Below are 27,573 nucleotides of genomic sequence, written 5' to 3' on the forward strand. Positions count from 1 at the left end.
TTGGTAAGCGGAAAAGCAGGTGTGGAAGATAAAATGTCTTGTGGGACATGAAGCTGTATTTTTCTTTGCCTCTGCAAAAACATTGTGGTTTCAGACTGTGACAGTGGCAGACGGCTTGAGCAGAGGCGAAGACACAGATGCAGAGTGCAACAGTTCCTTTGAGGATGAGAACAGTGAATTAGATGATTGAGTTTGAGATGATTTAGAAATATTTTTGATTTAGTAAAAAATAATTGGCCTACATTTTTGATAAGCTATAAATGAATGACAGAACTTTAGAAAACATATTAATATTAGATGATAGAATCAGTTTGTTACAGAATGATGTTTATTAATAACAGGTTAAATTACCTGCTGCCAGCATTGTCATTATAACTAGTATATGCAGCAACCAGCACTTAGCTAAAAGTAAGAAGCTGCCACTTGTTTTACTGTTATTTGTTAAGAAGTTTTGCAAATCCATGCATTTTCTCAAACTCATTTTCTAAATGCGCAATTTGTTACTCTCCTATTTATAACAATGCTTCCCTCTAGAGTCAGATTGTAAAGGAGCCAGCAGCAGCACCAGCAGGTTGAGACAAAACATTTTAGAGATCAGACTGTAGTCAGGTTCCTTTAGCTGATACTAGTACCAGAATTTGAACTTAATGAATAAAATTGTTTAGGAATCCAGCCAGTGTATAAGTAATTAAGTAAGACATTTCTTTATGACATTTCAATGTGGTGGGCTCACTATCAAGGTGATCAACATTGGCATCTCTGGAGCTACTACTATGTCTGTTCCCACTTTCTATTGGAAAAAAATATCAACTTTGTTTATTTTTTGTCCACAGCAACCAAAGAACCTAGAGGGCTATGTTGGCTTTGCAAATCTTCCCAACCAAGTTTACAGAAAATCAGTGAAGCGGGGTTTCGAGTTCACGCTCATGGTTGTGGGTGAGTAATTGTCCATTAGCACTTTTTGTATCATGTTTTTTCTTTCATTTATGACATAATCTAACGAGAAACATTGACAGATATACTGTCATACTTGAATTCATAATCTGTTTGCTTAATCAAGTGACAAGAAGTTTGTGCCTACATATGCAGCTGTGCGTCTGTGTTAGACGTGTGTCCTAATGTATATGTTCATCTGTTTGCCAGTTCGAACCAAAATCTCATGGCTGAAACTGCTTGAAACTTGGTGTCAAAATTTGTTAGAGATGGTTTATGTCAAGAAGGACAAGTTGCATGTAAACAAGCCTCTGGGACCCATATTTAAAACAAATGTTTGTCATTCAAATTCAACAGCACTGGCAGCCCACCAAAGCTGCATGTGTGTGTTAGCACTTGTGTCTCTGGGCTTGTGTGGTGGGAGGTTTCCTTTAATACCATTAACGCAGCCAAAGCCTGAGCAGCAAATTCAAAGGGAGGTTCATCCAAAGAACCCCTTCTTTCCTTGCTGCACATTGCCCAGCGCTACCTGGACAGGAATTCACTCTTGAGTACCTGCATGGTGTTACATCCTGTCCTCTGGCTTTATGGCTTTCAGTGTGTACCTGACTCCATGGGCAAAGAGCACAGCTGCATGGCAATGGGAGCACCCTCCACCCTTCTGGCAGCATTCATGTTGTCACGCCCTGGAGTTTCCCCCCGCAGTGTGCTCTCAGGAATGAGGCACTTATGTGGCAATTTTGTTTGCAGCACGTAATTTAAATAGCAGGGTAAAGTAGCCAAGTCAAGCTCATGTCATTCTGCTGTGAATGAAGTGTTAGATACAGTGTTCTTTTCCTTAATGTAGTATATGATGACAATAAAGCTTCTTCTTTACATGTTGATGGATAATATTAAAAAAATATTAAAACATATTTACCAACGGGGGCAGGACCAGTGGAATTAATGGGGCTGGAAGTTATCATTTTTATGCTGGTGACACAGTACGTTATTACTGCTCTTCTTCGCCTTAGAGTTTTTACGGTGTGCTTTTTAATAGTGTTCAGTCCCTAAACTGTTTTTGGTCGGTGTGCAGAAACTGTTCAGAAAACTACTTTTTACTCTCCCAGCCGATAGACACCGTAAACAGTTTAGTTTAATCACCATAACAGATAAAATATCAGTTTTCTTTTATTTTTATTGGTATTAAGCAGGTTTCTCAATCACTTTTATATTGACAAATACTGTATATTTTAGTCTTCAGTCTAGTAGGCTCACTTTATGGTATAGCAGTACCATAACAGAAACCCATTTCCAACTGTAACCTCTTTTGCACTACAGTTCAACAGCTGCACAAAAAAAATAATTATTTATATTTGTGTACTCTAGTTATTTTTTACTGCAATATGCTTGCATTGTAAGGTTATTTCCTCTATTTTTCCAAATTAGTTCCAGGTCCCAATAGGTGCTAATTTAACTGTCACCAGCACGACAGGGCAGCGTTAATTTTAAGAGGTGGCGAGCACAAAAGGAATTAATACCATTCAGCTAAATGTTTCCAAAGATCTACGTTTATTGCACGATGACTCGTTTTGGAGTTTCCTTTGATATAGGTATAATGTTATTCGATACGAAGAATAAATAATACTAGATAATTATACATTTGATGTGGCAACTCTCCTTGTAGTACCTCATAAACATACAGTGTGTTTACATGCACTTAAATAACCAGGTTATAGTTTTCCTAAGATGTCTTAACTGTCATGTAAAGAGGAAAAATTTTCTGATATTATAGTAAGGGATTAGAGAAAGCTGATTTTAGATACTGTAGATTTCTTTACCAAAAAGCAGATTTCTCCGTCATGTATACATGTAACCAGGTTTCTAATGAGATTTCTCCAACATTGCATGTACATAATACAACACGGCAGACAGGAACAAGCAGTTGGAGGGAAAGACTGAATGTGGGTGGGATTATTATAAAACAATTCTGTCTAAGTTTTAGGAGGAAGTCTGTCCAAAGTCTGACTGAATATTAAAAGTCTGAGGCCAAAGAACTAAGGTCTAAATAATTCACTTCCCATTGCATTTTTTTAATTGTTCAGTAGTTTAGTTCAGTTCAAGCTGTGATTCTGCATCAACACAAAGACACAAAAAAATAAATAAAAAGGAAAGGCATACATCATTATACATTATACATTTCTGTGAGCCAGGATGTTGCTGCATGTTTGCATGGATTTCCAGGTGTCTAAAGGCCATGTAAACTTGTTTCCCAATTGGCTGAGAAAGCTGGTTTCGCTGAGTAAACCGGTTACTTAAGTGCATGTAAACACAATCAAGTATTTAGCTACAAAAAAAAAAAAAAATACATTCTGCATCAGGGCATATAAATAGCGGTTGGTAATTAGCAGTGGGAGGCAGCTAACATTATCGCTTTGCTGCATGTTTCTCTTTGTTTAATAGGTGTTTTAGTGAACCGCTTCTATTAGCTTGTTACTGCTAGAGCTTAAGTTGTTTCATCTCCGTTGTGCTTCGTCTCTGCTCCTGCAGCTCGTCACTTGTGCAACCTCAGATGTCATGCCACTCTCGTGGTTGTGTGGAGCTCAGCTCCACCCTCGGCCACACAGAAACGTAGGAGAGACCACAACATTCACAATTACACTTTCAAATCTGAAAATCTCACTGCTTTCTTGAAGTGCTAATAAAGTGCTGATAATCAATCAGAATGCCTAAACACACAATCTAATTTTAAGTCACTTATGTGAAACTCTGTTTCTGCATTGTTTGCCCTGCTTAAACAAGGCATTTTCCAATAACATACATATTTCTTCCCCTCCCACATACTGAAGCATTGTTGCTTTTAATCTGTTTTTTATTTTTTTGACAAAAATGTACAGAAAAAAGATTGAAAACAGATCTTTACAAAGCCACTTAAACTCACCATCACTTGATTTCAGACCTCATACAATTAGTTAAATGGAGACCACCAAATTGCAGTGACAGTGTTTAAAATATTTAAGCAAATACACCTGTATCTGGAAAGTCCAGTTACTTGTATATCTGTATTCTGGCCCAACTTTACACCATGAAAGAACTAAAGAAATGTATTTCCAAGTCACTGAATATCTCTTGCATTCCATCATTAAGAAATGGAAAAAATATGGGGCAGGTATATTTTTTCCTAAAACGGACAAATGCTGAGTAGGAGCTTGATGGTCTCTCCCACACAACAGGTTACAAATATTTTAAAGTGGGCATGTAATGTTCCAAAAACGTGCATTAGTAGAATCTCTTGACAAGACTTTATTAATATTATTGACTTTAGGTATAAGTATAGGAGCCCTGCTTTAGTGTTTAATGTAACTACAGAGTTTGGCATTATGTCAAATAGCTGTGGTTACAGAACGTTATGTTGTATCTCTTTTAGATCAGTCGTGGAAAATGAGAACCATGCATGCTTTTCTTTTGTACCAAGCAGCAAAAATGTGGAGGTTATTTTGCCTTACTTGACATCACACATCCTGTGATGTGACTATTATGCATGTTTATATCACATTGATTCTGAGCTTCATGGAGCTCATTATGAGTGTGATCAGTAGACCCAATTACACATCTTTTTTGAAAATGTCTGAATAAATGAGAGGGGGCAGATAAATGAATGAGTTCGGAATAAGTTATTATTAGAACCTTGTTTAGTTTGAATGCTTTTTATAATATATGCACATATGGTGATAACTTTTATAAGTTGCACTATCCTGTCTGAGGGTTTTACAACTGCTGTGATGTCTCAGCTTTAAACAAATCTGTTCATCCTACCGGAGTTCCTGGTTGTATTTAATTGTTTCACTGGTACAGTGCATGAAAGAAACAGTCTTGCTTTGGTTTAGTACATTTGTCTCTGAATATAGCCTTAGTGTTAGTATGGGTTGTAGTGTTATTGTAGTAGGGGGATATCTATTGTTAGCAAATGAGTGAAACTAGGTTAGAGCCATTTAGTAGTCAAAGTCAATATTTGGCAGTGATTTTTACAGATTGGCAGCAACTGACCTTGATGTTGTCCACTGCAGCCAGTGCCAGTTGTGTTTGGTCCTATTTAACAGAAGGTTGAATGATCTCTGCAACCCTTTTGAAAAGAATATCCTCAATTAAGCAAGATAGGCTTTTAGGAGGAGGACACACAGTTTGACACATACAATAAAAATGTGTGCTTTTGCCAGCAGGCAAAATGTTTCTTTTGTTAAACAAAGAGATCATGTTTGATTTCACCTGCACGTTATTGCCCGTGTCTTGGAAGCTCTGTTTAAAGAATTATTGAAATGGGTTCCCCCTTACAAATCAGACTTTTCCTGCAAACTTTCCCTTTAGCAGCCCCTTGCATACAGTTAAAAGTGCCTTTGAATAAGCCCCCATGGTTTACACAGCTGCTGGAAATTTCCTTTAAAGGAAGTGTGTTGGCTGCAGAGCAAGCTGAGCTGTGACGAACTTAAGCTTGGCAAGCCTTTTCTGGTGCTGCAACTGGGATGCCCAGATGCAGTGATGCAGAATGGGTTTTTTGTCCTACTTAAGTTAATTTTTAAATGTTTGCTAATTTAATAAAAAGTGTAACTGCTATGGGAAGAGGAATGCAGTCAAGTATAGAGTGAAACTCCATGAGTGGACATAAGCTGTAATTCTTGTGTTTATTCACCTTCGACCAAAACAATGACGTGAAGAATGCAGCCAAGTTGATACTGGACTGTTTTTGTTTGTTTTTGTTTTTTAGCCAAATCCTAGAGTTAAGCCCTTTTGCCTAAATTGTATCATCTAAAAAAAAAAAAAAAAAATCTCTCACATGAATCGCAGAACGCATCTCATTTTGCCTTCATTGTCATACGCTACAAAATCCCAGGAAATAGGTTTTTTGTCAGTATCATGCATCTGTTTTAGAGACCTGCCCAAGAAGGCTTGAAGCTGATAATGTTGCAAAAGGGGCTTCTGCACACTATACTAAGAGTACTACTTAAATAAATAACTTTTTAGTCTTTAGGAAAAAAATTTTTTTTTATAAAACTGCAGGTAGTTAGTGAAATAGATTTTTACTTTGTCATTGTGGCTTATCTAGTGTAGACAGATGGGCAACAGCAATTTTATCCATTCAAAATAAGCTCCAACACGTCATGAAAACTCCCTGAAGGGACTACACACTGACATGTTCCTAGGCAGTTTTTAGGAGTGATTCTGTGGCACTTGATAAACAGACAAGGTTTGACGATTTAAATATGGTAGTATCTAGGGTAGGCCTACTTTTTTTTAAATGGTCCAAAACAATTACTGTTTCACAAATGCAGTGAGTTTAGTCAGCAGTCACCTCAAAGGGCTCAATTAGGATGTTTAACAGCAATTAACACAAGTATGTGGAAAATTTTCGGTCAAGTCTACTTTGAATTGCAAGCTACTATGAGTGCTACATTGCTCTGACTCATAGAAGCAGGGGCAGCAAATATTTTTCAGTCAACAGCCATTAACATCTTATCAGATCTTCACTGCTAATGTTAGTTGTTATGTTTTTTTGTTTTTTTTTATAAAGTTTCAGTTTTGTGGTAGATTGACAACCCTGTTTGCTTCAAACATTAAACCACAGTTTTGAACAATTGGGATCAGCATTTCCACTGACCCAGCCACCACTACAACCATTGTAATTCTAGTTTTGTCATTTTATATTGACATCCCTCATTTTCCCTCTCTATTTTGTGTTTATCTGCATTAGTTGCAGTTGTAAAGCTCAGGCCACTATTGTTGCTGAAGTGTGCCTTTAAAAGAAAGGACTCAGTTTAGTCATCCAAGATTGAAATCTTTATACTCTAGGTTATTGTCATGCAGAAAGGTGAATCATCAGCCCATTCTTAGGTTGCCTCATTCTGGAGCAGGTTTCCTTTACAGGCCTCTTTTTAATTGGTTGTGTATATCCTTCCTTCAATACTTTGAGTCCTATTTGCAGCAAACGGCTATCATATCTTTGAGTTGAAGTTCTCCCCATCTGATCATGATGACCTTATTAATGTAGTGTTACTGATGTCTTTTTTTCAAATTGCTATGAAGCCAAAACAGTTTTTTCATTCTTGGTCACCTTCTTTCTTTGTCATTTACTCAATTTAGTTTCACATTTTATGATTAATCAGGCAGTGTGCCCTACAACCATTCACAACTTAGAAATGTTTTTTGGCAAATGTCCCCACATCTATTCCTTACTAAAAAATGAAATTGTGAAGGTCTACAAATAGATCCTTGACATGCAGTGTGATTTTTGGGACCAATTGATTTTTCCACAGATGGACTCCAGTCAAGTTCTAAACTGATCTAAAGTTTAATTAATTAAAGTGTAACGTGTAGACTGTCACAATGTTTTAATCAGGAATGACTCCTCTTAAGTCTATTCTCGGTGTCCTTCCATCTCCCAAAATATTTGACGTATCAGCCTAAACTCTTAAAATGATTAGACACAAAGCTGTGGTAAATTGTATAGTTTGGACAGTTGAATTAATTGTACAGCATAACCTACATATCGTCCTTGTTGGCCATGGTCACTTTTAAAGATCAGGAGTGGCTCTTTGGCTGTAGTGCTACCCTGGCTCACTCTGAAACTTTTGTTGACAAGCTCCTTGCTGCCCTCGACTTATTCAAGTGGGCACACCAAAGATATGACGTTACCACACTCAGGCTTTCCTTTTTAATTTTTCATTTCCCCTATCTGCAAAAACATTAGAACTGTTGCTGCTTTCCAAGGTACAAGTTAACATATTCAAACTGCTTGTTTTATTGGACAGTCGAAAACCCCCAAATAATACATCTACAGTGCTCACAATTTACTTCAAGTAATTTATTATCAAAATTGTGCTAATAACATTCGTGAGTTAATTGTAGAAGGTTTAGTTATAATAAAACCAGGAAGTTGAACAAGCCTCTTAAATTTAAATTCTGAAATGTTTAAGATAATTTTAGTGCATATCAGTTTTTGTCATTGCTAACATAGTGTTAAGTATGCATACCCAGCCCTACCTACTGTTTCTAAAAGCATGTTTAACCTCATGTTACCAGCTAAATTTGAATTGACTCTACTCACAAAGCACTGCAGGCTCCTGAGTAGTTAGAGATAGGTGTCACTACCACTGTGTTCCATTTCAGCAACCCAGTCTTAACTCTGGAGAAGTATTTTATTTTATTTTTTAAGGTTTTTATTTTTTTGCCTTTAGCTTCTTTTAAACAATAGGAGCTGTTGCTCTTACAAACAAACACATACCACTAATCCAGAAGAGCATTCCTTTGACAATACTCCATTCCTTCCGTGTTTGTTGCATTGATGGTGATATCACCCTCGTTTTATGTAACATTGCTATGATGATGAGCTAAATTGAAGGGGTACTTGGTAAACTTGGTAATAAGCAAGTAGAGTTATGTCATGTTAAACCAGTACAATCCAGTGGTAAAATGCTATAAGGTGCTAAATGCTGAGTTTTGTTGCAGTAAGGACCTTTTTATTTTATACTCGTGTGGTCAATCCATGCCATATATCTCATGTACCTGCAAACCCTTATGTTAACACCACAACAACTGTGATTGGTATACTCTGTCTTTATGCCTCATCAGCTCCGTGGGTGTACAGACAATCTCTTCCAGTGTCTGCTTTTTTCTTCTGCCTTGCAGTAATTTCAGTAAATCTTGCTGTTCAACAATAACAGCATAGGCTCTGTGCAGATTCTAGCAGGACTATAAATCACAGTTAAGTCGCAACAACAATCTTACTAGGTTGTACCTCCTAACATTTACTTTTCACCTTAAAGTGTGCAGTCATATTACATTTTACATTTACATTTACTAATATAGCTAATCAGAAAGATTGACATTTACATTATTAACATATAGGCACACAGAAGATTATGACATAATGATGTAGGACATTGTTTCATAAAGTGGGCAAAAACAATAAAAGATGGTATCTGATATTATGTGACTTTAAAAAAGCTGCAATCTAACCCCTGACGCTATTCAGATGCTTGACACTAAATCACTTTAAAATATTAATGAAGCCAGCAATGCATCTAATCCCATTTCTGAAAAGGGCTTCAGTGGTCTTTTTTTACGGCCCTTGTCATAGAAATACAGTATTTGCAGTGTAGCATGTGAGTAAAATTGTAACTGATATGAAGCCTGTTAGGTCTGTGTTAAAATGAAGAATGGGACTGCATGAGAATGTTCAATCATTTATGCAGTAATATAGCTAATTTTAGGGTCAGCTGTCTGACTGCTTCTCTACTTCTGATTCTACCTCTCATTTTATAGTTAGAACCAGAAAGATTATGGTGGTTTGAAATCTTTCTTTCCCCTCTCCTCCCTTCCCATGAGTCTCTGATTAGATTCCTGACATGCAGACAGGAAAAGAATTTTGGAGGACAGGGCTTCCACCCTATCTCTTCCTTCGTCTTGAGTTAACAGTAACCTCTTTTGGAAGAAAGTTGGGGTGGACAACCATTTCCTGTCTCCTATGCTTAAAAAAATGTTTAGAATCTGAAACATGTGAAGAATGTTAAACAGCAAAACTGGCTGAATATTGCTAAACTTCTGGATGTTGTGTCAAGTACGGCGTGAAAAAACAAAGAAGAAAAAAGAGGATTAAAAAACAAGCACAGTGTGAAATGCATCCCTTGAGCTCATTCCCACCCACTCACTGACTCTGTCTTTCTCTTTCAGGGGAATCTGGGCTGGGAAAGTCAACACTGATCAACTCACTATTTCTGACAGACCTGTACTCCACTGAATACCCTGGGCCTTCTCATAGAATAAAAAAAACTGTACAGGTAATATTGACAATTCTTTCTGTATTTTTGTATTTATTGTGAATTTATACTCTGTATTGGTGTGACTGCTGTTAATTTAAACTTGATGTCGTGATTACCTACACCCTCAAACTTGCCAGTTGGAAGTGTCAGAGCCCGAGGCTTCTATAATGCAGGTGTGCCTTAACCTTTTTCTCTCTGAACATTGAAGCCATCAATTTAGTAGTTGCTGTCTGTGATCTTGTTTTGTGAGGCTGCTGCTCCTAGCTGTTGTCACCCATGTATTACAACAGTGAGACCGGTTCATCTGCCTTACCAAAGAGAGACGAGTTTGATTATCAAAAACAGGCGTGTTATATTTTAAATTAGGAAACACAACTGGATCATGATTCTGACACTTCCCTACATTTTAATGATTGTCCGTGTAGGAAAGTAAAATGAACAACATTACTCAAGATTTGCTTCTATTTAATGAAGTAAAATTGACCCCAAAACAGGACTAAGGTATTTGCATTAGTATTAGTTTATGCTATATACAGTACTACACATTAAAAATATTCTTTATCTTATGTTGTACAACCTACAAACCCTGGATCTGAATATGCTCACTGTGAAAGCCAATGTTCATAAAGCTAATGATTGTCAGATACAGTTTTACAATCTTTTTGTCTTTAAAGGGAAAACTTCTTTTTTATTGTGAGCAATAGAGTACAACTTGAACTCTTGTGTCAGAAAGGTTTTTGCTTTTTTTATAAGTCACAATTTTGTATTAGTGTTTTTCTTTGTGCTCTTCGCTGGTTTGAAGTGGGTTTGAAGTTAGAAAATTGAGGCATTTTCTGCTTCTTTTCCCAGACCACTGTCAATCAACTGTAATCTATACACATTCATGTACTTTAGTCTCGATGAAGCACATTAGCTGAGTTTTAAATTAACTCTTACTAAAAAAGTTTTCCTTTTATTTTGACAGCTTTGAGTGTTAGATCATTAGTCCTAAATGGAAAGATTTCTTCCTGCTTAATCTAATGATTTATATTTTAGTAACAGACAGTCATCAAAGTGTTCAAAGGAACCTCACTTACTTTAAATATTTGGTTTAAATATAGAGGGTATTGGTGTAAAATCCAGATTTGTTTGATCAGAAACTGACATGATACCTATACTTGTTTTTTAAATATGTATATGTAAATATGTATGACATCTCTCACAATCTGACACACCATATTTTTTACCATCTACTTGCTCCAAGTACTGGAGGTCTAAAAACATTAAGTTTACACTTGGCAAGGGGGGGATTTCTGAAACTAACATGAGTATGTTACATTAATTATCATTTTGATTTTCCTTCTAAACTGCACATTTTATGTGAATGTCTTCCAGATTTTCACGGGTCTGTGGTGAATGTTTAAAATGCTCCACTTTCCTTTAGCAAGTGAATCTGATGTTGCAGTATTTTGATCCCCCATCTGAAGTGCATGCAGCACAGTCTTTAACAGGTTCCTCACAGAATTTGACAAAATTGACTCAACATATACTTCATAAATCATGCCAATTTATTAAATCTGATTCCTTTATCACATCTAATTAGCAAAAACGTATTATTATTATTATTATTACAAAAAATTATAAACTACAGGTTAATTGGTTACTGGGGATCTATGATCATCTGTTACTGAAGTGAAAGCTACAATTACAGCAGTTTGTAGTTACTAAATTAATTTACGGCAACAATAATTATATTTTTTTTGTTTTTACAAACTTCCAACTTAAAAATTAAGGCACGAAAACTTTGGTTAGAGATTAATTTGTGTTTACAGATTTATGGAAAGGCGCAGCAGCAAAACGGTGGAGTTATAATGGTTAGGGTTAGCACTGACCGCACTGAAGAAAGTGTACAGGAGTACAAGGAGATGCAACGTAAAATGATGGTAGAGGTGGCAAAGGGCAAACAGAGAGCATATGAGGACTTGTATGCTAAGTTGGAGACTAAGGAGTACAGGGGGTCAAGGCAGAGAGAGAGAGATGGGAAAGATGTGCAGCAGGTTAGGGTGATTAAATATAAGGATGGAAAAGTATTGACAGGTGCCAGGAGTGTGATGGGAAGATGGAGGGATAACTTTGGAGAGTTGATGAATGAGGAAAATGAAAGGGAAAAAAGAGTAGAAAGAGTGACTGGTGTGAAGCAGGAAGTAGCAAAGATTAGTAAGAGTAAAGTGAGGAGGACGTTGATGAGGATGAAGAGTGGAAAGGTCATGTCATCAGTTGGTCCTTGTGACATATATGTCATCAGGAAAATCTGATGTGGCGGTAGAGTTTCTGGCTATAGTTTGTTTAACAAGATCTTGGAGATTGAGAGGATGCCTGAGGAATGGAAGTGTACTGGTGCTGATTTTTAAGAACAAGGCTGAATAAGGCTGATGACCCAAACAATGGAGTTGTGGGAAAGAGTAGTGGAAGCTAGGCTAAGGGCAGAGGTGATCATTTGTGAGCAGCAATATGGATTCATGCCTAGAAAGAGAACAACAGATGCAGTATTTTCTTTGAGGATGCTGATGGAGAAGTACAGAGAGGGTCAGAGGGAGTTGCATCGTGTATGACAGAGTGCCGAGAGAGGAGCTGTGGTATTGTATGAAAAAGTCTGGAGATGCAGAGATGTAAGTTAGAGTGGTGCAGGACATGTATGAGAGCTGTAAGACCGTGGTGAGTTGTGCTGCAGGTGTGACAGAGGAGTTCAAGGTCGAGGTGGGTCTGCATCAAGAATCGGTTCTAAGCCCCTTCTTCTTTGCTCTGGTGATGGACAGGCTGACAGATGAGGTTAGACAGAAATCTCCACGGACTATGATGTTTGCAGATGACATTGTGATCTGTGGTGAGAGCAGGGAGCAGGTGGAGGAAAATCTAGAGAGGTGGAGGTCTGCTCTGGAAAACAGAGGAATGAAGCTTAGCTGGAGCAAAACAGAATACATGTGTGTGAATGAGGAAACCTAAGTGGAACGGTGAGATTACAGGGGTGAAGAAGGTGCAGGACTTTAAGTAGTTAGTGTCAATGATCCAGAGGTGAAGAGGTGAGTGCAAGCAGGTTAGAACGCGTGGAGAAAAGTGTCGTGTGTGTTGTTTGATAAAAGAGTATCAGCAAGAATGAAAGGAAAGGTGTTTAAAAAAAAGACAATGGCACTGAAGAATGATGAAGATGAGATTTGGATGGCTTCAAATAATTTAAATAGAATTCACCATAATGATCTAATAATGGTATCAAAAATTAATCAGTTGGGTACAAAAGTTTGAATCCCCTTATTCTGAAAAGACAAAAAGATTAAAACAACAAATTTTTTAAAGTCAACTTAACGTTTAATTCACATTCAGCTAATACAAATGTTCCTTTATCAGAAATGAATTAAAGTTAGTATTATATCAGGGTACGGGTTACGCTTGTATGCCCTTACATTGAAATGGCATGTAAGGAAACATAGCCCTAACTGTAACAAAATAATAATGCACATGTTCTTTCATTGCAAGAAGTAACACAATGTTTATGGACTGTATTTAAAAAGTAAAGTATTGAAAAGAAAATCTGTAAACAAATTTTGCAACCCACTTAACACAATTAAAATGTATTTTTTATTAATTTCTGATAAAGGAACATTTCTACCAGCTGTATGTGAATAAATATTGTGTTGAAACAAAGACAGAAAAAAAACAGACAACTTCCTCTGCTGATGTACTGATAATAAAAGGCATAAGTTTATTACCACTTCCTATTCAAATTCCAACTTCCTCTTAATTACATTACAACAGCATGACACTGTAATGGCTGATTATTACCTAGAACACACTGTCGTGGGATCTGTGTGTCACAGACCTTTTCTGAAAGATTAGTCATCACCTTTGTAACACATTTGTAAAAAATCCACCCTTAAAAAAACATCTTTTAGCCTGATTTAAAAACCTATAAAGCTGAATATTTCTTCACTCTTGTCAGTGCTGTTCAACGTTGCCGGGTCTCAGAAGCCTGTCATAGCACCTCTCCACATTAAGATAAGTTCAGTAGTATATTTAAACTAAAAAATAATTTAAAAAGTTACATACTGTAGCAATAACATACATATAAACTGCAGGTGTACCTGTATGAATAATGAAATTGCCACCTGGAGTTGCACTGAATTTGTGAGGCATGTGCTCCAAGCTTTCAGTTGTTAATGGTGCTGGCACTGACATGACTGACATAGTTTTGCATGCACTCCCTTTTGAAGAATGAAAACTGATACTGTCAGTTTAAAGGAGCTCCAACATGTTGCATTCTTCTGTCTTCTACTTGTAGTAAAGAAGTTAGTACTAGAGTATTTCTATACGCTTGGTGTAAGAGATCAGCTGCATGTTGAGGATCTTCTTTTGTGATCTGTCACTCTGCTCTAGATCTCTTCTAATCCCTGGCAACACACTGAGGGACTCTGTCTACCCTCACCCCACTGCTGCTTCCAGTTGGTTTACCTGTCCATTACACCTCCCCAGCTTTTATTTAAACTTAAAAAGAAACTGGAGCTGTGTCTGTGGGCTCCCAGACTACTTGTTTGAAGATTCCTAAAGATTTTCAGTCCCATTGCAAAAGGCATGTTAGTATACTGAATTCTCTGCTGCAAATGAATTGTGTTCTATGTGTGTTTGTATTGCTTGTTTATCCTCGCAGGGACAAAGACGATAAATATGAAGAACAGAAAGCTCTTCTTCTTCCCTCTCCCAGAACCACAAACTAATTGCATTTCAAATAACTGTGGCCACTTTTTTTTCATGCCAGAGAATGTGATGAAAGCCATAGGAATGTTTTATGTAATAGAATCCAGTGTGTTTATGGATAAGAAAAAAGGGAAGATGGCCAGGCAGGCTGAAGAAATGGGTGTTGCCTATTGGAGGTGACAGGTCAGGGCAGATGTCTCTGGTGTGGCAGGTTAATAAGGCTCAGTACGGCTAAAGAGCATAGGAGGACACAGACTGGGTGATTAGCCAGCAAAAGTGCCATGTGTTCTTGGCTCAGTCTTGTGGTAGTGTTGCACAGACATGCCTCGCTTTTTATATCGGACACTGCTGCAGTGGAATTTTAAAAATGAAATAACAAAATAAGGGTGATATAGAAGGAAGGAGTTCTTCTTCATTGTCAACCTATTCTTTGTAGGAATAGTTTCATCACTTTAGCAAGTTAAAATCTTTGTCACTAATGGTGGTTTTCTTGTCACAAGCAGTGGGAACATTAACTGTTGTTTAGTAAATAGGACCAACCGTGTATCTGCAGTTATTTTGACAATTTTTAGTGGAATATTTAATGAGGTTTACTGAGGTAACACATTTGTAATAAACAGCTTATATAATATATTACTGCTATGGGTAATGTGGTTATTGTCCAGTAATCATAGGGTCTGTAAATTCTCGGCTCCTCCTCTCTTATGTTCAAGTGTCCTTGTATAAGTTTAGTTGCTCCGAGTGGGTCAGGCTAGATGCATGGCAACTCTCCCATTGCTGTATGAGTCATTGTCACCTTTTTCACATATGAACTCTGGACAAATAAGTTAATGTAAAAATACCTTTTTAAAGGGTCACATAAACTGTTTAGATTTGGGTTTTATCTGTTAAGGTAGAGTGAGATTAGTTTCCTTTTAGAACTCTCCTTGCATTCGGCTCCAAAAACAAAACATGAGGTCATAGTTTCGCTGAAATATAGAGCATATCAATCACAAACTGCTAACAATGAGAGTCGAGTTTGTAATCTGGTGGATAACGTTGTACCAAACTTGGCACTTTGTGATTCAGATATGCAGATCAAAGTTGAATGAAGGTGAACTCTCACCTGTGACTATGCCAGCTGGACTCTGCATTAAATCAGGAAACATTCTTGAAGGTGTCAGTTAAGCTGCTACTGATGAGGAACAAATATTTATTTACAGGTTGAAAATGCAGTAATTTGCAGTGCCTATGTCATTCATAGTTTGTTTTGCATTCACAGTAGATAGCAGTCAAATAAGCAATAATACTGCCATCATATTGTTCTCGTGTGAAAAGATGTAGTCAGTATTGTTTCTTTTCCCATGAGCTCACTCTCTGTAAGCAGCCTGTCTGATTAACAGGCATGTCTGTGGCTTGACTCATCTTGTTATGCTGTTGAAGAAGAGACTGCAGGAGTCTTTACACACCATAATACTAAGACATTTTACCAATTTGACAGGCTGGCGAATAAGAATATGTCTCTCTTATATTTTACATTTACATTTAGTCATTTAGCAGACACTTTTATCCAAAGCGACTTACAAGTGAGGTACAAGGCAGCAAAGTCTAAGTCAAGGAGAAAACATCAAAGCAAAGTCCTATTAGAAAAATGTGTTCACATTTCACAAGATGCAAGTGCAAGAAAGAGCAGAAAGGAAGTTTTTTGTGCATAGGAAGATGCATAAAATATATAATACCAGTATAACAAGCACTATTATTCTTTATTATTCTAACTTTAATAGTTATAAAGGTATTGGAAGATGATCACGTTCATTGAATTGATGCAGAAAGTAGGCAGATCCAGTTGCAGAAACACTAGCATTTGTGGTGGAAGTACCATGCCAGGCCGCAAAGGCCACTACCAAGAATTGGCCGCATTAACACAGTAAAATACAAAGATTAAACATTAAATGTATTTTTGCTAAATTTATTGTTCATTTGAAATTATGCATTTCAAAAATCTGTTGAATTGACAACTCAGACAACATGCTTTCAGTAGAGTTTTGAAAAAAGTTCACTCAGCAGCCACTGTGAAGCCTTTGAGTCCTCTTCATCAGGTGCAGTTGCCCCATTAATGATGCAATATAAGTAAAAAAAAAATGCAGAAACGGGAGGGTTTTTTTGTTTGTTTGTTTTTTATAAAATTAGATCTGTATTATTTCTCATATAAATAAATATCAAAATCACCAATTTTTTTTGTTTCACTCAAATGGTGCTGAATTAAAAGGAAGGTGTCACCTCAGTTAAGATGAGGTTAAAAAAAAAGTAGCCATGCTCTATAAGTTTCTGACAGCTTTACTACACAGTGAGTGGAGTCTCAGATTATCAACTTAAAAACAATATTTTTAGGCTTGGACTGCAATCGAAGGCTATGCCTTCATTGCATATCTATTTTTGGGAGTGAGTGGGCCTGCATTGTCCTTTTTGAACCATACTGACTGTTTCAATTCACTCATCAGTCTGACATCCCTGGGCCTTGGATATGGGTGGCAGATTAGGTCTGGTTTGGAGCAGCTGATTAAATCAAAGTTCATCTGATAATCACGAGTTCTGTGTCAACCTCCAATGGATTAATGCACAACCCTTCTGACCTTTCTGTTATCAGAACAGCTTTGTTCAAAAGAATTTTTTTCCCCTGGTTTACAAAAACCTCTCAGAAAATGGGAATATTTGTGCCAAATTCAACTGACAAAAGAAGATTTCACCTGACTAAACAGTGGAAAAAATTGGAAAGTCTCATAAAAAGCAAGATCAAATCAAAGTTCAAAAACACAAACAAATCTTGCAAAAATCTTGTTTTGAAACAATACAGAGACAAAGATCAACTTGCATGAGATCAATGGGAAAAGAAGACAGTGGAGAAGGGACTAACTGCTCATGATCTGATTGACACTACTTCATCTGTGGAGCTGTGCTTCAAAACTTATTCAATGGCGCTTCACATTGCAGCCAGACAAAAACCTGAAGCAAACTGCAAAACCATCAAGACTTTCTAAAGGCAAAGAGGAAAAATATACTGCAATGGCTAAGTCATACACCTGACCTGAAGAACTTCAGCATGGATTTCAATTGCAACAGGTAGAAAACTCCAAAAACAAGCAGGAAGTGAAGATATACACAGTAATGAGGCCTCACCTGGGGTCACTGTGGTGCAGGAAGTTAGAACGGTCATCCACCAATTTCGCAGATGTTCGTCCCCTGGCTACTCCGGTCACATGTCAAAGTTTCAAGACATTAAACCAAACTTAGTTGCTCCCTGTGAGCATTGGCCAGTTGCATAGCAGCTCCCCCCATCGGTGAATGTGGGTAAATAAGAAGCAGGGTAAAGCCAATTGAGTGCCAATAGGTAGAAAAGCTCTATGTAAGTGCAGAACATTTACCATTTATCATTTGAAGGCCTAGAAGAGCATCACTAGGAAAAAATCTGTTTATTTCTACAGGTTCCAGATTTGCAACCAAGTATTAAAACTGACTTTTAATTATAATATATAATTATATATTATAATTATGTTTGTTTTCTTTTGAGAAAGCAAAGGGTGTCTATAAAGCTAGTTGTAAATCCTCTATGGTTCATTTCATAGTTTTGACCAAATCTTAAAATTAAAATTTACACTCAACACGCATGTTGACGGTTTCATTTCATATTAATTTGAGGATTTACATAAACACTGTCCGAATACATTATTGACCTGACCAATATAAAACACATTATAAACCCCGATAAATCTACATTTGCTTTTTATTTTTCGAATTATTAAAGATTTCTTGCAGCCATAAACTTCGAAAATAAATTTTTAGTTTTTTTCCCTGATTTCTCAAAAATTGATGCAGGTGGAACAGTCAAAGGTTCTCGTTAAGGAAGGAGGAGTGCACCTTCTGCTCACCATCGTTGACACCCCCGGCTTTGGGGATGCAGTTGACAACAGTAACTGGTGAGAGCAGTTATCTGTCACTGGTTAATAGAAGTTACTACGCACTGGAACACTGTACCTGACATTATTATGTATAATTTGTGTTCTTCAGCTGGCAGCCAGTTACTGATTACATTGACAGTAAGTTTGAGGACTATCTCAATGCAGAGTCCCGGGTCAACAGACGGCAGATGCCAGACAGCAGAGTGCAATGCTGCCTGTATTTCATTGCCCCATCTGGACATGGGTGAGTATTACAGAGATCCACTGATCATGGAGTTTCAAGAGTTCATGAAGATTTTTAGGATGCAAAAATATTACTAATTTTAGGTAGAGCGTTATATTTTGAGATTTGCACTTGAAATGATGAGTTAAGAGTCCACACAGCACAGATTTACAATTCTATTTTGTCCATCCAGATGTGCAGTTTTAGGTCAAGAACTTTCATCCCTCCATGCTCTGTTCTGCTTATGCCACAGCCATTTAAAGCTATTCTAACCATTTAAACTGTCTCTTATACCCTTTTCTGCAGACTTAAGCCTCTCGATATTGAATTCATGAAACGGTTACATGAAAAAGTAAATATCATCCCTCTCATTGCCAAAGCAGACACAATGACACCTGAGGAATGTCAGCAGTTCAAGAAACAGGTATGTGGGACTGTTCGGACTGAATACATGATCAGAGTCTATCTGATCATGCCATTAACTCTATGATCAGAGTTAATGGCTTGATACTGCTGCTGCATGTGACAGTGCCACTAACAGAAACAGGTCTAGATTTGATGTTTGTAACAAGTTTTAGATTGCATTAGCTATGCTAGTTTGTTCTTCATAAACTTATTTAATAACTTATAATAACCTGTATTTTAAGAACCTAAAGCATGAATGTTTGCGTTTTATAGACCTGTTTGTTCCACATGCTCTCATGTTGACCTGTCTTTGTCTGTTTCACTCGGCTTTGTGCAGATCATGAAAGAAATCCAGGATCATAAAATCAAAATCTATGATTTCCCAGAGACAGACGATGAAGAAGAGATGAAGATGGTCAGGAAAATTAAGGTAATTTCTTCTCAAGCAACCTTACATCAAACTTTCATGAGAAAAATCAGTAGAATATTAGTTTTCAAACTAATATTGATTCATATTCACTGGCACACAAATACAGTGCCTTTGGATTTATGTTATGGATACTGTATGTTAGTGCACAGCCTAAAGTGTATTTTTAGCTCTGTGTGAGCTATGTAACAGTTGTGTCGCCTCACTCCTCTCTGCAGGATCGTTTACCCTTGGCTGTAGTTGGTAGTAACACCACCATTGAGGTCAATGGAAAGCGAGTGCGTGGGAGACAGTACCCCTGGGGTGTGGCTGAAGGTAAGAGCTCAAAGGTCAACTGATCATTGAAGTGGAATATCTCTCTCACACAAAAACACACCATTATTTCTATTGTGATAAAAGTGCAGTGTGTTTGAAATCCATGTGCCATTGTTTTGCATGTACATGCACACACACTTGCAAGTAATTAAAAAAATTAGATTTTTAAAACCTAATTCTAACCCCCTTAAAAGGTAAAAATAATACAAATTTGGGCCAGTAACTATTACATCATGAATAATAGTTTTATGCTCATAATTAAAGGAGGAGAAACTTGTAGTTATCAAATTAATTCTACATATGTGTACATACTGTATAAGAAATGTCCAAATAAAATAGTGGCAGTATATTTTGGCTTCAAACACAGTAGTTAATTTAAAGGTGATTGTCTAGGGCATAATTATTTGTAATGTTTAGTAGTCAGCCTAGATAAGTGAGGCTGGAGGAGGGTTGAAAAATAATTTTAAAAGTTCAGTTCCAAAGTTAAGTGCATGCGAGGGTCAGTGATAAGCATATCTCTGTCACTCTATTGCTCCACTAATGACTGACTAATGACTGTTATCATAGCTCACAACCGAGAATCAGACAGAAACTAATAGTTTAAGTAATTGGGTCATAACTTGGACGGTGACACAATATAAAGTCAATCAAGCGTTCTGCATGCTTATCTGTGTTCATCTCTGCAAATTAATTCTCCTACTATCTCCTTTGGTAAACAACACTGAATGTGATTTGTCACAATCCCAAGATGACCAGTAGAGGAAATAGTAGTACAAAGTCTGAGACATGTAGGTTGTCACTGTGAATGTGGGAGTTGTTCTGATTCAAAGTGTGAGGCTGAAATGAATTATGACTCAGTTTAGAACGTGAAATGACTGTGTTGAGGAGCTAATTTAACGCAGCAGGATGTGGCAGCTAGTTATGATTTAAATCATCAATTAAAAATCCGAAGAAATGCTTCATTAAAACTGGTTGATCTACGTTGAAAGCAGCAGATGAGGAAGAAAAATAAGATTAAAGATGTAAACAATGCGGATTTTATACTAAATTAAAAAACTGATTTGAAATGTTAAGTGTTCTGTGAAGAACAAAATACACAGTTATCTGATTGATACATACAAAAGTAGCACAATGTCAAAATGGCTCAGCTGCACAGTACATTGGAATAACTGTTGGCAAGAGCACTTTTGACAGCTTTTCAATTAGCTGACAGCATATTTTCCAGCATACTTTCTTCAAATAACAAAATAAGGTGCATCATATTTAAAGCTTTCAGGGCAGCGAAGTGCAAGATTAGTTTTTGACTAATAGTTTTGACCTGTTGTCATTGTGAATGGATGTGGAGAATCAAACCGAAAAGATCAAACTGCCAGCAACCTTTACAGCTTATTGAACAACATTTTCATAAGACCAACGTTTTTTGACGTGCATCCCTCATCAGGGTTTGTTAGAAGTACATGGTAAAATACATTTACATTAATTTGGGTATGAAAAAAATAAGATCTAATTTAAAAACAACCATTTGTATACAAGTTATATTTATATATGTATCACCCAGTCAGAAACAAGGGTGGTCGGTTTTATCAGCTTAGTTGGACAAAGAAGCAAGAGGTGTGTCTGGTCATTGATGCAGGTGATGCCATGTTTACTCAGGTAAAAATGCATGTAAAAAAATGCATGCTCTGGGTTTCATCACCTGAAGATTAATGATATGTTATTTAATGTAATATCTCTTAAAGAACGTATCACAGAAGAATGAGATGTTTCCCCGTGTATATATATTTTTAATGGGAATAAAATACAATACATTGTAGTACAAGCAGGCAGTTCTGCTAATATTTAAAATAAAAAAAACTGTAGTGACACAGTAGAGCTAATGTGACCCTTCACATATTTCTCATAAGCACAAGATACAAGAGTCCTGCTTGATCACTTTCCTGTGAGACACATGACGCATTATAGCATACTCATCTTGGAGTCCTGAGGAAACTGCCACAGTATAAAAATGTCTGTGCTTAGAGGAATTGACTGTAACAAATGAAATGAAGGCAGGGGAGGGTAAAGTTATGCAAGTCAATGTACTACAGCCATCCAGAGAAATGGGAGAGTTTGGGAGAAACAGAGAAAGAACACAATGCCACCTGCAGGTAGTTTCTGGTACTAAACCTGAGAAAATGGTTAATTGACAAGACCAACAAAGACAAAGAGAAAGAGAATAAAATGTCATGGTAAAAAGTGAATTGGAGCAAAATGGATACCTTTTGTCAGTTTCAGGATATTGTTAACATTTACATAACATTTACAAAGTGTGTGTGTGTGTGTGAGTTCCTCACTTGTAAAATGCATTAGATGAAAATGTTTGCAAGATGTAATAGTTAAATATAAATGTATATAAATATATAGCATGGCATAGATATTTAACCTTTTGTTACATTGCCCTAATTTTTTTTCTCATTATGAGAGATGGTGGTTGCACTCCCAGCTTGTAATTTGAAGCAGTTTTTAAAGGGAGCAGTCAACAGAGTTCCAATTGTTTGAAAAAGTTTTTGTAGCTCTAATCTTAAATTCTATTGTTTATGATAAACAGGGTCAGGGGTCAGTTACCCTCATCCTCACTTCTTCCTTGGTGATGGCTACAAGCTAAAATGCATTCCTCTAGCAATAAAGTTGTTCATTACACTGCATGTGCAGCCGGACTTTTGACCATTTCAGCTCAAAAGGTGGTGACATCATTAAAAAGAGTCGAAGAAAGCAAGAAGCAGTCAGATGATGAGCAGTCAGATGATCAGACAGTCAGATGATCAGACCGGCAGTAAACAAACTCCCAAGTTGAACTCGTCTAAGTGGAAAAAAAACAAACAAATGGAAAGTTATTAACCCAAACTGTCCTATGTAAACATCTATCACAGTTTACAAAGCCATATCCTGACTCAACTCTGACTGCAATAATTACATTTACTTCCTAATCATGTGGGCAAGATAATAATAGTTGCTAGTTGATATGAACTGCAATGTAAACATTATTTGTTATATCATCTGTTTTTCTTTTCTGTGTTCATAATCACCACAGAGATCTGTTACGTTGATTTGTTAAATCACTCCACATTATCATATCTAAACTCTGCTGTTTGACTCTTCTCACAGTGGAAAATGGAGAGCACTGTGATTTTACAATCCTCCGGAACATGCTGATTAGGTGAGCCAACACACATCTTCTTTTCAGTACAGGACATTCAAGCTAGGCTCACTATTAGTGCTTTAATGCCTTAAATAATCTACAAGTACAAGAATGAATACATATTTATGCAAAGGAATTTATTTTATTTTTTTATTTAAATGCATCAAAACTTAATTAATCGTTTAGGTTAGAATACATGTGTTTTATTACCACGTTTTATTTGTTTCTTTTCCCTCAGGACCCATATGCAAGACCTGAAGGATGTGACAAACAATGTTCACTATGAAAACTACCGCAGCAAAAAACTAGCTGCAGTCACCTACAATGGTGTGGACAACAATAAAAACAAAGGACAGCTTACCAAGTAAGTTACCAGTACAGTGTGTACCCAAATGTTGTTGACTGGTCTGGTAGTTCTGTCACTACTCTCTAAGCAACTCATTGTGTAACTGTGGAGGTACTTGCAGTTCATAGGTCAAAGTCTGCAGTGACTGACCTACAGATTAACTCTAGCAACCTGTCACTAAAGCAGATTGAATCTTTAAATCCATTCGTGGCCCAAACAAACCAGCACAATCTGCCCCCACACTAACTAGCCACCAGTATCAATTGTGTCAGCACTAACTTTGGCATCATTTGACTCCTAATCCACTGGCTGCACCCATTATTGATCAACAGCACACTCTCATAAGCTAATGCATGAATTATGGCAGCATGCTAAGTGTCTGTGCGTCTCTTTGTTTTTAGACCTGAGACGGATGACGGCATGTAAGTGTTATTTCACTTCTTCATAACCACTCCAAAGAAAGCATTTTCTCTCTTTCTCTTTTCTATTTTCCCTACCTTATAGAAATGTATTTCTTTTCTTTTTCACCTGCAACACTCAAGTTTGTATTTAACTTTAAAAAATGTAGCTGTTGAGTTTGGCCATGCAGAATCTTAAATAGTTTCAATAAAGAGTACAGCTTCCCAAACTTTGTATGTGATGGTTCTAATTTGAGGAGTATATGATTTGTATTGGATTCGCCTCTGCCTTCCATAAAGTAAAATATCTTCCTGCTTCTCATTGAAAAAGTCCTCCGGATAACATCTGGAAGAGCCTTACAGTCTGCAGTAGTAACTCACACTACAGAGACTGTAGTCTTAGTCAAGCCAATTCTCAAGAATTGCTTCAGATGAAATCATCAGAACTGAAAATGTCCTCCAGATGATGTCACATGGAGGTGTTTATCAGCTGAAAGTTGTTTTAATACACCGAAGGCAGACAGACATTAAACATCATTTTTACGCATGTGCTCCTCAAAGTAGGACCATTGGTGGGCCATTTAAACTTCACCATGACCATTTAAATGTGTCTACTCAATCAGTCTAAAGCCTGTTGGCAGTTGGCTTGACTTATTACCTATTTTTCTGTGGATAGTACAACACCACTCGTACTTGGCTTGTATACTACTGTACTTGGCTAAAGGTCCTAACTTCAGGGTAATTACAACAAATTTAAATTGTCTGCTAACTGGTTAATTTAGAGGTAATAACAATGTAAAACATAAAAGTACTATTCATCTTAGAAATTGGCGAGTTTTGATTTTACAAGTAAAATTATATCAGCAACCACTGGCCAGGAGCTGAGGACCTTCAATATGGCATTAAACGTTTTTGTTTGTTTGTTTTGTTTTTCAAACATACTGTTTTCTTCACTCAAGCATTATAAGTAAAAAATAAATAAATAAATAAATAAAGTTTATTCCCTAATAATGCTTGTTCTTCTGAGAAGCTTCTGTCACCTCTCTGGATGGCACCTGTTACAGTGGGTCTCCAGTGAAGGCCAGCGAGCCTGTCTTCTTCCCCTGATTTTGCTTTTTCCATCACTTTGCTGTCCCAATGACTTTCTGTTCAACACTGATAGGAAATGCCCAACAGCGGTCACAAATGCATGACAACCCACATACCTGCCACTGTTTGCTGTTTGATTAACCATGGTTTTTGCCATCAGGAGTCCTCTAGCCCAGATGGAGGAGGAGCGACGAGAGCATGTGTCCAAGATGAACAAGATGGAACAAGAAATGGAACAAGTCTTTGAGATGAAGGTCAAAGAAAAGCTCCAGAAGCTCAGAGACTCAGAAGTTGAGGTAAAGTCATGAGGCTGCTTTTCTAAAAGCAAAATGCCACTTAGGTTGTGTGCCTTGGAGCATTCTCAGCTGACCTCTGTATTTCTGTGTTCCTGCAGCTCCAGAGGCGTCATGAGCAAATGAAAAAGAACCTGGAGGCCCAGCACAGGGAACTCGAAGAGAAACGTCATCAGTTTGAGGAAGAAAAGGCCAACTGGGAGGCCCAGCAGAGGATTCTGGAACAGCAGAAACTAGATGCCTCCAGGTAAACATACCATTACACAAGATTTCAATTCATAATGTTAAGGAGTTTACAATATAAATATGAAGACTACTTATGCCTTGAAGGAAAACTCGACTCCAAACTGTAATAAAATTTAATCACCATCTAATCAGTTACAAACTGAAACATTATGTCTAATTTGCATAGCTGTAGATGTTCTGCTTATATCAGATAAACTTCTTTTTTTTTTAATAGGACCTTGGAGAAGAACAAAAAGAAGAAGATCTTTTAATAACTATGGAGGATCTTCCTGATGTTACAGTACATTATTTATATTTTAACCTGCCAGCTTTGATTGTAAGGACATCTGTTGAAAAATTGCAACTATATACACGGTGGTGCTTAAAGATTTGCAAAAATGTATGTATGCAGAAATAGACAAAATTATAAATATGACCTAAAACATTGTCAACATTATTCTCACTCAGGCCCTAACACTAGATAAAGGGTACCCAATTAAATAAATTAGACAGAAAATTACAAATCATTTTAATGTGAAAAATTATCCAATCTTAAATATTTGTATGTGACAAAAGCATGTGGATTGGTACCTGGCAAGAACCCTTTTTGTAGCAATAACTACATAACAACTAAAGGCCCTGCATGTCAGGCTTAAAGAGCGTTCCTCATTACAGAACAGCTTCAACTCAGGGATGGTGGTTAGGATCTGTACATGAACTGCCTGCTTCATGTCCCCCCTACAGTATTTCTGTAGAAGGTCAGAATGGATATAAAAATGTTTCAGTCAATACTTATTTACAATAGCCTACATATAATTAGTTTGAGAGGCTGTACAAGTCATGGACATTGGTTTCAAATCACTGTCTTAAAAGTATTTATAGCTATGTGAGTCATGTGGACCACTGTCCCTTTTTTTTTATTGATAGTAAAAAAAAAATTTACTCCTTAGCTGCAGGTCTTTTGCCTATATGGCTCTGGTCATTACAAAACATAAAGATTCTCATTTAAGCCAGAAAGTTCTCTATTGGCCTTCTCTGTCCACAGAACATTCTTCCAACAAGCTTCTGGTTTATTCACATGGTCTTTATCTGTAGACAGACAGCAGTGCTCTTTTTGCTTCCTCATTGCAGCTCTGCCATATACACTATTGTTGTTCAGTGAACATTAACATTGATATTAGCCTCTGCAAAAGAGGCTTTTAGTTTTCTTAATGACACCCTGGGGTTCCTCCTGGATTTTTCCACACCTTGCTCTTTGTGTGACCTGAAGGATTTATTTGTTGGTTGAACACACCTGGGGAGAGTAACATGGTTTTGAGTGTCCACCATTTGTACATGATCTGTCTGACACCCTCTCCAGGCTTAATCTAAGGTCTTCACTAATCTCCTTTGTTTCAGCCGTGACACATCCCCCACTCAAAACTGTTGTCTCGCTGATTAAAACACTCAAACACACTTTACATTTCCCTTCAAATGTTGTGTTAATCCTGAAGATGAATTGATCTAAGATTGCATAATTTTTCACAGTGAATAAATGGACAAGTGTATTTGTGTGTAATTTGTTTTATTTTGAAAAAATCAGTGGACCTCATATTTATGCAGTAGTAAAGACCATTCTAAAGAGTTCACAAACTTTTAAACACCACTGTTTCCCAAGATGTTGTGCTCCTCTATTTGCTATAGTTTGTTTTTTACTTCTTATTTTTTTGTATTGCCCCTGGTATAGCAATAATGTTCTGAGTGTTTCCAGTATTATAGCCAGTGGTTATTAACCCTGCTCTTGGAAACCAAAGATGTATTCATGACTTCACTCATGCTGAGTGCAACAATGAACAAAGTATCAAAGAAAGTGCTCCTGAAGTGCTTACGTGTGAATTCATTTGAAGTTCTTCTACAGGCTCTTCGTTTTTTTCCAGCAGAAACATTTTTTTCCAGGGGCAACATGTGGAAAGTCTGAGTAACATGTGAAAGCTGAGATTGTTCAGTCAAACATTTGTCAACTTAATAAGTGTACCAAGCTGGCTTTTTACATGGCATTTAGCACTGTTTATGTATTGTATCTGTATTTTTTATTGTTTTTGTTTTTATTGTACAAAGCCACATAATAAACTTGTGATGGGGGAACATTGAGGATCTTGGTCAAGTAACATTTTAAACAAAGCAGAAATTTACAGTATGCAGCCTGACAAATTCTAAAGTCATTGCCATTACCGTGCTGCTATACCAGCCTCCACTCTTCAGGTTTTTGGGTTTTCCCCTCACGTTTGTTGAAAGATGCATGACCATGAG

The 27,573-nt window shown here is 37.0% G+C and overlaps 1 protein-coding gene across 2 annotated transcripts; it reads left to right on the forward strand.

Moving 5' to 3' along the window:
* Window positions 1-758: 758 nt before the first annotated feature.
* On the forward strand, window positions 759-27,415 carry septin7a (septin 7a). Of its 2 annotated transcripts, XM_067509153.1 has the most exons (13): window positions 759-936; window positions 9,637-9,743; window positions 18,303-18,403; window positions 18,495-18,629; window positions 18,915-19,032; window positions 19,351-19,443; window positions 19,659-19,755; window positions 22,900-22,951; window positions 23,172-23,297; window positions 23,681-23,701; window positions 24,927-25,062; window positions 25,161-25,306; window positions 25,520-27,415. In XM_067509153.1, the coding sequence occupies exons 1-13, from the start codon at window positions 774-776 to the stop codon at window positions 25,554-25,556; spliced, it is 1,332 nt and encodes a 443-aa protein (XP_067365254.1). In that variant the 5' UTR covers window positions 759-773; the 3' UTR covers window positions 25,557-27,415. The 2 variants fall into 2 exon arrangements, with proteins under 2 accessions (XP_067365254.1, XP_067365263.1); XM_067509162.1 differs by lacking the exon at window positions 23,681-23,701.
* Window positions 27,416-27,573: the final 158 nt, after the last annotated feature.

This window comes from Channa argus, chromosome 1 (assembly GCF_033026475.1).
Source record: "Channa argus isolate prfri chromosome 1, Channa argus male v1.0, whole genome shotgun sequence".
Classification (NCBI taxonomy): domain Eukaryota; kingdom Metazoa; phylum Chordata; class Actinopteri; order Anabantiformes; family Channidae; genus Channa; species Channa argus.